At 43.4% G+C, this 11,650-nt stretch overlaps 1 protein-coding gene across 1 annotated transcript; it reads left to right on the top strand.

Moving 5' to 3' along the window:
* Nucleotides 1-2,345: 2,345 nt before the first annotated feature.
* LOC143285067 (uncharacterized) lies at nucleotides 2,346-10,575 on the top strand. The gene is made up of 8 exons (XM_076592258.1): nucleotides 2,346-2,471; nucleotides 3,023-3,155; nucleotides 3,694-3,870; nucleotides 4,982-5,197; nucleotides 5,729-5,928; nucleotides 7,135-7,237; nucleotides 9,048-9,133; nucleotides 9,684-10,575. Exons 2-8 carry the CDS (start codon nucleotides 3,023-3,025, stop codon nucleotides 9,723-9,725), a joined length of 957 nt encoding a protein of 318 aa, XP_076448373.1. The 5' UTR covers nucleotides 2,346-2,471; the 3' UTR covers nucleotides 9,726-10,575.
* Nucleotides 10,576-11,650: the final 1,075 nt, after the last annotated feature.

Below are 11,650 nucleotides of genomic sequence, written 5' to 3'. Positions count from 1 at the left end.
TCCCCTGGCACGTGGAGAGTGGGGTTTTACGATTTATTAGGAATTTAGCATTCACTCTTAGGTCAAGTTGAACAGTGCTCTGGTTCTTGGTGTTGGCTGTTTGGTTGGCAGGAAAAAGGGGGTTGCCATTCACTTCCCCCTCACTCCCGTTACTTGGCCGACCATGTGGACAGTGGGGTACATATCCCACAGCTGGGAAACACGGGTGATCTTAGCAGTGCTAAAATGTGCTAAGCGTGAGGGGTTTTCCCAAAAGTCCATGGAATTTGCATCAACGTAGGAAAGTTCTCAACGCAAAGCAAACTAAGCTCACTCGTCAGTGCAACCCAGACCATGAGAAATGGGGACTGGCTGTTTGCCATCAGCATGCCCTTTTGAGCTGTTGATTCCCCAGGCAGATTGACTTTGCAGGAACAGCCCAGTCCTGTCGCCCTTTCGAAATGTGGGCGGGAGGTCCAGTGACACCTGACTGTGAACGGAGAAATACTGAAGCTCGGAGAATCTTCCAAGGGATTGTCCTGCATCCTCGTTCACCTGGCTGTCGTTGTTAGTTTAACCCCTTCTAAACCTGTACCCATTGGTGCTCCGTTTTGCTTTTAGTTCGTATCAAACAGAGGGAGAATGGCGGGATGGATGGGGAGGGGGAGGGGAACTGAGGTGAAGGGAAAAGGACAGTACAGAAGGGGGACATTTTATTTATTTATTTATTTTTTAAGCATGCGTGATGTTGACTATTATATTGGATAATATTAACGATCATCACGATAGAACTTGACTCGTTTGGCAGTTTGGATCGAGTGTACCAGTGAAATAGGGACACAAGAAATCAAGTGTCATGTGAGGAATGGAAAACAAGGGAGAGAATAAATGACCAAGGGGTGAGGGTGAGGTGGCTGAGCGGATAACTGGACATCGTTGTTGTCAATGCTTGCGTTCTCAGTGGAACACGGTGGAACTCCTTGCAAAAATACATCAAAGATAAAGGCGGTATCACCACCTTTAAACTGGCATATAAAACTTTTCTTTTCGTGGACTTCAAACAAATTTACAGGTAACTCACTGGACTATCTGACCGATATATTGTCTCCAACTCATACATACTTTTATCATACATTCGTGTTTTTTGTTTTTTTTGTCTCTCTGATGTGTGCTTGTTCTATTGATATCTGAAATTTGATTGTGTGAGCTACATAATTATGATGCTTCATTTAGGCTATGTTAATGTATTTCCAATAACATTTATTGCTTTTATGTTGCAAGTCTTTGTCGGTGTGAATCTGCTAGTGGTCTAGGTTTTTTTGGTGTTTTTTTTTTTTTTTTTTCGATTGAGACTTGATTCTTTCAATATTTTCTTGTGTTCATGTTTCTGCTTGTGTGTGTGTGTGTCTGTGTGTGTGTGTGTGTGTGTGATTTTTTTTTTTTTTTTTTTTTTTTTTTTGTACGCCACAGGGCTGGGTAGAAAAATGCTTATCTAATTTACCATGTTAGATAAAAGTTCGTTTCCTGAGTGTGTGTGTGTGTGTGTGTGTGTGTGTGTGTGTGTGTGTGTGTGTGCGTGTGTGTGTGTGTGTGTGTGTGTGTGTGTGTGTGTGTGTGACACACGCAAACATGTACAGCGTGCACGTACTTGTATTCGCAATTCAGTTACAGTCATATCTGGCAAGTTAACGAAGGCAAACCAGTGACGGCCCATGAAAGTCAATTACCCAACGGGACTAACATTACTAGTTGTGAGTCCACAGTGGTTGTCCAAAGTGTACAAAACGTGTCCCAGTGTTTGCCGTTCCGCACCTGTCAAGCACTTTGGCACGCTGCAGGTATGTGCGTCAGTACAGTCTGCGGTTTGTTTGATTCTGTGCACGTATGACGTTTGCCAAGTCTGTTTCTCAATGGGAAAGAAGGGAGGGGGGAATGGCGAAGGGGTGGGGATGAAATACGACTAAATTTAAAAGGCAAAAACAAAACAAAACAAAACTATATGATGCTGATAACTGATTTTTACTGAAGATTGTGATGTCCACACTGACGTACTGCATGTCTAAACTGCAGCAGCACCGGTATTGTCACCCAGTCGTGCGACCGATTCCCTACTGTTAGATCACGTCCAGTTTATAAATAAAGAGAGAAAAAAGTGATTACTTTTTTTTCACTCGGTGTCAAGAACGGGCTGAAAACAAAAAGTTCCTTTTAACTGGCGGGGGGGACGGGGGAGACTGAGAAGCGTAATGAAAACAATACTGCCAACTTCGAAGACCATTCGAGAAAAGGTGGAAAAGAGAGTTCTGATGACGCAGATGCACAATCCTTTACAAATAGCAGAGGGGCGGGCGAGCGTCACATGGGAATTAAAGGCATGCAATTCTACATAAGGGGTGCGCAAAAAATAGGACCGTCACTTCGGCGGGTGCTTGTTGACCGGCTTGTCGTCTGCTCCTGTTGCTGCTCAGTCGGGTGGTTGTCGTTCTTAAGAAGTAAGCCTTATCTTATTATTTTGCTGTAAATTATATGTATCGAGTCTGGTTTGATTTGTTGTTCATGTGCCATATACATTTTGATATTGTTTAAAACTTTCATGGAATTAGAATAGGACATCACCAGGGAATGGAGCAGTTAACAAAAGCGGACTTCTTTTGTGTGTACACGTGTGTGTGTGTGTGTGTGTGTGTGTGTGTGTGTGTTCGTTTTTAAAGGGATTTCTTGCTGTTTATCCGCGTTTTCTTTGTTAGGGGAGGCGGAAAAACCCATAGTTACTTTGAGGGTGCATGTCCAGTGCTTGGTATGGTGTGTGCAATTTTCCTTGCTAGAAAATCGCGACCTGCAACTCCGTACGTGTTACTGAATCAAAAATTGTTTCTTGTTGTTCCTTTATTTACCCATTAAATCTTGTTTATCACTTTTTTTTGCAAAGTTATCCACAGCTATGAACATATGGCTAAATGTGTTATCAGTATATTAATTAATTAGTCGTAATCTTGTTTTGTGAGCCGTCGGTAAGTGGTTAAAACTCGATTCACTGTTTCAGATGGGGTCAACACTTTTGAGTAATGTCACAGTTCTGTCGTTGCTGGCCATGTCAGCACTAGCTTTTGCTCTGGTCAGAAAAGCCTACGACACTACGAACTCCGATGATGTCGCTGCACTGCTGAAGTATTACAGTAAGATACTTCATTTGTACGTCACAATCACGACTCTCTCTCTCTCTCTCTCTCTCTCTCTCTCTCTCTCTCTCTCTCTCTCTCCGTCTCGCGCGCTCTCACGCACACACATACACAAAAGAACCGTTATTATTTAATTCACTGCTACACGGAGGAACAACAACAACAACAACAACAAAAAGCAATCGTACGTTCCCACTAACAAAGAGCACAGAACAACATGCAGTATGTATGTTACAGAACAGTCAGTGGTTAAAGATAAGTAAAGAAAAATGGACAACCGATGAAAATCAAGTTTAGAAGAAGAAGAAAAAGAAAAAAAAAAAGAAGTCCGGTCTTACATTTATTAATGTTTTGCAAAAACACCGAATATCAGCTTATATATCTACAAATCATTGCAGAAAGCTGATAAAAGTCAATAAGTAATTTTTTTTTTAATTGACAACGAGGCTATTTGGAAAACAGCACACACACACACACACACCACACACACACACACACACACACACACACACCGTCAACTGAACTCTACCTACAGGAGAGACGAAGTGCACCAGTATCGGCCTGGGCAACAACACCTACCAGCAGCTGCTGTTCTACGGAAAGCCCCTGCACGTGTACGCCTTTGGAGTGCAGGTGTGCCCGGACTACATGGTGTATGGCCATGCCCTCTGCCGCTGCCAGCTCCCTGGGACCAATGTGGACCCTGTGCCAGGTAGGCTTCGTTCTGGCTTTCACGCGATGATGATGTTTTTTGCCTGTTTTGTACAGACATACATGCAACAACAACAACAAAACGGAAAAAAATCCAAAACAAATAAAAACCAAGCAACAACAACAACAAAATCGACGTATTTCGCAAAGAGATCAGGATTTTTTTCAAAGCTGACCATTGCATATACGAAGGCACACGTACATGTAAGTGTGCACGCAAAAGCGCGCATGTACTCACACTTTAGCCATTATAGTATATATCTCAGTGACTCGCACACGCAAGCACACACACACACACTCTCTCTCTCTCTCTCTCTCTCTCTCTCTCTCTCTCGCTCTCTCTTTCACTCCCTCTCTTAGTGTCTTCATATAGTCTCACGTTCTCTCTCACGGCAGTGATGCACGTGCGCGCACACACACACACACACACACACACACAGAGCAGCGTCAGGCAGTAAAAAAAACAACAACTCTGTAACGTCTTGGGCCCGATTGCATGAGGCGACATTTGTTGCTCTTAGTTTGCCTTGAGTCTTGTTCCCAACTCCACTGTAAATTCCATATACTTAGGAACAAGCAAACTTTGTGCTGCCAAGTTCCCTCATACAACCCGCCCCTGGTCGACTCACTGATTTTAGAGCTGAGTGAACTTTAGGTTTCAAGGGCCTGAAAGAACGATTTCACATCATTGTAGGGAAAGAGCGGCATCAAACTGTTATTTCTGACCTCATAAGAAATCGTGTTCCTTATTGACTTCAAGCAATATCCACATCTCTCAGCCAACACTCCTCTGTTTGACTGGCGCCTTTATGTGAACACTGCTGATACGATTCCATCTTGAGGGGAAACGTGGATATTGCCGACTTCTCTGTGTGTGTATTGTTTGGTAGCATTGCACACTGAGATCATGGCACACTGACATCACTGGCAGTGCACACTGAGTGACACACTGATACTGCACGCTGACATGGCACACTGACACTGCACGCTGGCACTGCACACTGACACTGCATGCTAACACTGCACACTGACATCACACGCGCACTTAGCACACTCACACAGCACACTCAAACAGCTCACGCTGACAAACCAATGTTGGGTCACCTGAGCAGACAGCCCGTGCACCACTGTGGCAGACCTGAGTTACCGCCGGGGGAAGGGCGTGTTCACCAGCGCCACCTTCGTCAGGCAGCAGGGCCAGCAGACCGCCGCTGACCTGCTGGCCCTCAGTGCGGGCAGTGGGCAGGGGGGACAACCCGGGGTGGCGGCACTGCACCTGACCGGGGTGCCGCTGGTGGTGGACAGCTTCACGGACAACCAGCTCGTGGGTAGGTCACTGAGATATATATATATATATAGTCTATGGGGAGGTCACTGAGATACACACACACACACACACACACACACACACACACACACACACACACACACATATATATATATATATATATATATATATATATATATATATAACATGTCTATGGGGGAGGTCACTGAGATGTTTAATACATGTCACCCCTATGGCCGGGGTACTCAGTGAGGTCACTGAGGTAATACGGGATTTGCAGGCCTGCTTTTAATCCCTGTTATTCGCTGTGACTTATTATGATGATGATGATGATGATGATGATGATGATGATGATGATGATGATGATGATGATGATGTTGTTGTTGTTGTTGTTGTTGTTGTCATTATCATTGGTAGTAGCAGTCGTCGTCGTCGAAGTAGCAGTAGTAGTAGTATCATCATCGTCACTATCATCATCATTATTCTTATTATTATCAGTCGATATTACTGATTATTATTATTATTATTATTATTATTATTATTATTATTATTATCAATTCTGGGTGTGCAGACCCCTGGTCGTGTGCCGTGAAGTTCCGGCCAGACTCAGAGTCCAGCCGGATGGTGGTGTTGACTGACGACTGTGACACGGTGCAGGAGAAATCCCTGGAGCTGACAGTGACGGGGGACCGCCTCCAGGTCTTCCTGCGCTTCGCCAACGACAGTGTGTCGCTTAGGGGCCTGAGCTGTGCCGTGCAGCCTGTCACCACTGTAAGGACAGAGGACGCGATAGGACATGTTTGTGTCCGTAGGGGTACATGGAAAGTGATAAGAAACTCTAGGAAGAGAAGAAGCCCCCCTCAGTCAAGTGTTTCGGCCCTTAACTCCTTACGTTCTAAGGGGGCCGGGCCGCACCCCTGTCATGCATGACTCCTGGATGCCCTTGTATAGTATTGCCGCCTTTTTTTCCCCCCTGGTCCTCAGCAGGTTCGAACCCGCGCTTCCAGGGTTGTCGCCACTTCAGGACAGAGTCACCTTTTCTGGCAGACGTTTTAACCACTGAGCTATCGTAGGCCTAGTTTCAGTAGGGAAATTCCTCATCGACCAGATCTAGCTGGAACTCTTTTCTCAGTGCTGCTTCTGCCATTGCCTTGAGAGCCCGTGTCCTCTCTCTGCCAGAAATCGACAGCTGTGTTTCATGAGGCTGTAGGCAGATGCGCTTACAAACCCTCTTGTGTCAATCTCTATTGCGAGATTACGTTAAATTCGTGTTACTAGTACGAAATGTAAAACACATTTGACATTGTCTGTGATTACTGTAAGGACCTAGGACATGATAGGACAAGTTGGTATTAGGAAACCCCGAAGGGCTACACGGAAATATTACATGTTTCATGTAACTAGCACGAAATGTAAAACACATTTGACATTTTCTATGACAAGTACAACGACTGAGGACAAGTCAAGACATGCTTGTATCATGAAAAACCGGTTGCTGATTACGATAATAACGAGAATTTTTGTTTCAATGACACATTATGATAATGGTGTCAGCGATTCTGATCAGTGAATTGTGAAAACAATCATTACCATGATAACGATAATAGTAATGAATTTATGTTGATGATGATGACGACGATGACATTGACGTGATAAGAAAACAAACAAAACATTAGCATTCATGATAGATGATGGTGATGGTCGTCGTCGATGAAGACTGATGATGATGACGATACTGGCAGTCGTGGTAATGGTTGTGATGCTGCTGAGAAGGACAACTACGACAGCTATAAAGACGACGACGACGATGGCAATGATGATAAGGACGACGACGAGCTTGAAAAAAATGACAACGATGACGATGACATTGCTACTGCTACTGGTGGTGGTGGTACTAGTGATGATGGTGATGATGATGGCACTGACAACGTTGATGACGATGAAGTATGATGATGATGATGATGATGATGATGGCAGGACCCGGAGAGATGGACCACTGTGGAGGTGGACAGTGTGAACAGCACGGTGACCGTCACAGTGAACGGACACTTCTGTGTCAGCACTGCTCCCGGCACAGAAGGTAGGTGACTGTCTGTCTGTCTGTCTGTCCCACCGTCCGTCTTGTCTCTATGTATGTTTGTCCGTCTGCCCACTTGTCTGTCTGTCCGTCTGCCCACCCGCCTGTCTGTTTGTTCGTCTGTCTGTTTGTTTGTCCGTCCGTCCATTGGTCCGTCTGTCTGTCTGTCAGCCCACCTGTCTGTATGTCTGTCCGTCCGTAGTTCCATCTGCCCGCCTGCGTGTTCGTTTGTTTGTCCGACCATCTGCCCGTCTGCCTGTCGATTTGTCCGTCGGTCTGTCTGTCAGTCTTGGTCGTCTGGCCGCCTGTCTGTGTACATGTCTGTGTACATAAGGAAAGGGATCGCCGAGGTCGGTCCTTCCGTTCAACCGTCTGCACGTCTATGTTGTGTAAGAAAGGGGAGGGGCTGACGAGAGCAAATTTGAACATCAAATTGTTCTGAGTCTTCTCTCTGTGTCTGTAGGTCTGTCTGTCTCTCTCTCAGTGTCCCCCCCCCCTCTATCTGTGTGTGTGTGTGTGTGTGTGTGTGTGTGTGTGTGTGTGTTTCTTTCTTCCCACCGCTCTCTCTCTGTCTCTCTCTTTCTTCCCCCTCCCCTCTCTGTTTCTGTATTCTTTCTCTCTCTCTCTTCTACATCCCCTGCCTACTTCTTGGTCTGTACATACACTTGCCTCTGTCTAGCTGTCTGTGTCTGCTCTATACCCTTGTTTCCCAATCCCTTTTGCTCTCCCTACGATCGCGTGTTTTTGCATTCGTGCACGTGTGTGTGTGTGTGTGTGTGTGTGTGTGTGTGTGTGTGTGTGTGTGTGTGTGTGTGTGTGTGTGTGTGTGTGTGTGCGTGCGTGCGTGCGTTCATGCAGGCATGTGTGATGGGGGTGCCAGACTGGCGGGCGAGAGAGCGTGTGTGTGTGAGAGAGAGAGAGTCCTCAGGCCGAGCTTTTCTACGGCTGTAAGTTGAACCAAACTAAACAGTCAAACAAAACAAAGGCTGTCCGTTGCCAACACATGCACACGCACAAGCACATTATGTGGGGGATGGGGGAGAGAAAAAAAACAAAAACAAAACAACAACAAAACCAAAAAAAAAACAAAACCCATGAGATTGAAACTGAAAAGAAGAAAAAGTAATCTACTGATTTTGACATTTATCATAATGTGACTATTCTACCATGTCAATAAATAATACTTTTAACAACAACCACTACTAGGACCGCTTTGTTTCGCAAACCACGAGTTGTCTTCATCGTTTAAGCACAAGTTTTTGTGTGGTTTTGTCACTGATTTTGCCACTGGCAGATAATTAGTCCTACTGTTGGTGTTGATCATATAATGTGCGCGTGTGTGTGTGTGTGTGTGTGCGGGCGCGCGCGTGCGCGTGTGTGGAGTGCATGTAGTGCAGTAGACTCCTGCACATTCTTTCCTCCTTTTTAGATGTATTTTTTAGGGGAGTGGGGGGAACTGGGGGGTGGGGGGAGGGAGGAGGGGCGGGGGAGGGGGAGTTCGTCTGTTACGAAGTGATTCCGGATGTTGTTCGCGCACGTGATGTTGATGAATATACTGTGGGTGCAACCTCTTCCCCAGCTGACTTACTTTAGCGGGATGGGAGTGTTTCTTTTTTTTCTTTTCTTTTTTTTGTGTACAGATGCGCGTTATCAAAATTACTGAGGTGCTTGTGTGTGCGTGTGTGTGTGTGCCGTGTGTGTGTCAGTGTGCACAGCCACGGGTACGCATGAGCACACACACTTGCTGTCTGCATGCAGGCTTATGTCAGTTTGAAAAAAGAACTGACACTGAGTGAGCAGGAATTGTGTGCAGCTGTCCTGGCACAGACTCGATGTCCAATGTACCTGGGCGGCAGTCCCAAGAATTCATCCATAGCCTTTAATGGTTGGGTGCAATACGTAAGTTGTTTCCTTTCTCTCTCTGTGTTTTCTGTATATGTCTGTCTGTCTGTGTGTCTGTGTACTCCCCAATTTCTTTCTTCTTCATCTTCGTTATTCTTCCTTCCCAGGAAGCTCCCTCCTCCTCTCGCTCTCACATGCCCCGGATCCTATCTTTATTACAGCCATCATGTACTATAATTCAATATAGCACTATCTTCCTTTTTGGTTCTCTCTACATTTAAAAACAGAGAGAGCAAGAGAGAGAGAAAATGTGCGCGTGTTTGTGAGTATATTTGCATTTTGTTGTTGTTGTTTTTTTTGGAGGGGGGTGGGGGGGAGAGAACTATCTATGTGTGTGTGTTTGAGTAAGTAAATGAGTATGTGAATGAGTGTGTGCATATATGTATGTGCCTGAGTGTGAATATGTGTCCGCGTGTGTGCAGGCATGTGTGTGAGATAGATAGACAGACCGACAGACAAATATGATTGAGACTGAAATCAAGAGTGTGAAAGAGAGAAAGACAGACAAACAGATGCACAGGCTTAACATAACTTTGCTGTATTTCAGTTCAAGTTCAAGAAAGGACCAAAAGACGAGTGCCCACTATGAGGCACAGATCACCTCATGGAACCCTGCATGACAAACGAGCTGTCATCTTTGATATGTGCTGTATTAAGAGTCTGTCATATCAGCATGCAACTTTAACAACTTTCCAGCACAGCCGTTGGTTTGGACATGTCTTGACTGGCCAACCAACCATAGGTCTATATGTATACAGCAGGATTTGTGATATTCATCATATGTATGACTGCACAAGACAATTTTTTTCTTGATCTACCCTACCACAATGCTACCATATGGTCACTTTTCTTTGTCAAATCTAACAGTCCCACTTGTTTGTGAATAAATAATCATTCATTGCATATGAGAGACCATTTTCCTTGAAAGAAGAAGTGAATTATCTGTTACATAGTCTCAGAAAGTCCTTTTGTTCTCTATCTAAATCTGTCTCCGTCTGTCTATATTTCTGTTCTCTTATTTTCTGTTTAACTTTTATTCCCCCCAATCAGTAGGTTTTTTTTATCTTATTTTATGTGACTATAAAATGATCGTTTCTTGTCAACTTAATGAACATGTTATTAAAAAGTCTGTCATTTTCTGTATAATAAGCAACATAACTTTTTGAATCATTTATTTCTCAGACCTGAACCTCTGCAGGTCAGCAGTAACCTGGCTGTATATCAATCAAGTCAAACAATAATTTTGTGCCAACTTTGCCTCAGAAATTTTATTTACTCGATTATTTATTTATGTATTTATTCATGTGTTTTAGTTTTCTGTTTGTTTCTTACTTGGTTATGCTTCATGACAGTAACTTATTTGTTTTTTAAATGACAGTTTTGATTCCTTGTCAGTTTGATTACTTGTCTTGAAGTGATCCAATAAATAATCAATCTTTCTTGTTATAGTTTGATGTCAGTGTGTTTGTTTGTGGCAGCAAACTGTCATCTTCTACTCTTAGGCTCTGAGATAAGTATAGGTAAAAAGGAAATAAGATGACAATCAAAGAGGATGATATTGATGATAATGACAGAAAAGAAAAAAACCCAAACAACAACAAAATGATGATAATGATAAAAAAAAAGACAGAGCAGATGAGGAAGAGGATGGAGATAAATAGTGAGAGCATCATAATATGTTGATTTGCATATAATCTTTAAGTTTTATCAGTAGACCTTAAATAACTTTTTTTTTTAAAGAGACTTTTTTATTCAAAGTATTGGCATTGTGAACCTTGTGGCCTTTTGAACTTAGAATTTGGGCACCAAGTCTTGTTATCATACATTTTTATAGTTTCTTGAATTCCATTAAAACATGGTGAACATAAAGTAGAAGATGATTGTCAATCATTTTTCCCTCTTTTTTGTGTGTGACATTGATGCAGCTGTGAATTCAGTTCACTCACAACCTAACCAACCCAAAACTTCCCTGTACCTTTTGTACTGAGGAAGATGGTGTGAAACCATTTAAATATACAAGTGAGTTCAATTTTTTAATTATTATTCTGAGTCATGAAATACCTTCTGTGTGTCCAGAAACAGAACAAGTGCTTATAAGTTATCACATTTACAGTTTTAATCCATTCAAACCTGGGGAGTTTATATAGCCTTAGCAGGCTTCCACGCCAAGTTGATGCAGAAAATACAGTTTTTCCTCCAAATTATGTGTGGATACATCTGGAAATACTGTAGAAGTTAGTTCCCTTTGCTTGGGGTTTATGAATATGTTGAAAAGTAAGAAATGTTTTAACTGGACCAATTGTTACGCCAGAGTATTGCTCGGGAAAAGGGGTCAATGAGTTAAGCATGCCGGAAACAATGATGTGGGTAACATGCATTTCTTATGTTTGTAAAACATATCTAAACTGTTTGAACTGACTGGACTGCATCTTCAGGGAAATGTTTCTGTCACTGACTGGCTCTGAGAATGCCTGTCTATCTAGGAACATACACAATACTAATAACAGCAGCATT

This window comes from Babylonia areolata, chromosome 8 (assembly GCF_041734735.1).
Source record: "Babylonia areolata isolate BAREFJ2019XMU chromosome 8, ASM4173473v1, whole genome shotgun sequence".
Classification (NCBI taxonomy): Eukaryota; Metazoa; Mollusca; class Gastropoda; order Neogastropoda; family Buccinidae; genus Babylonia; species Babylonia areolata.
This window is presented reverse-complemented; position numbering and strand designations above follow the sequence as displayed.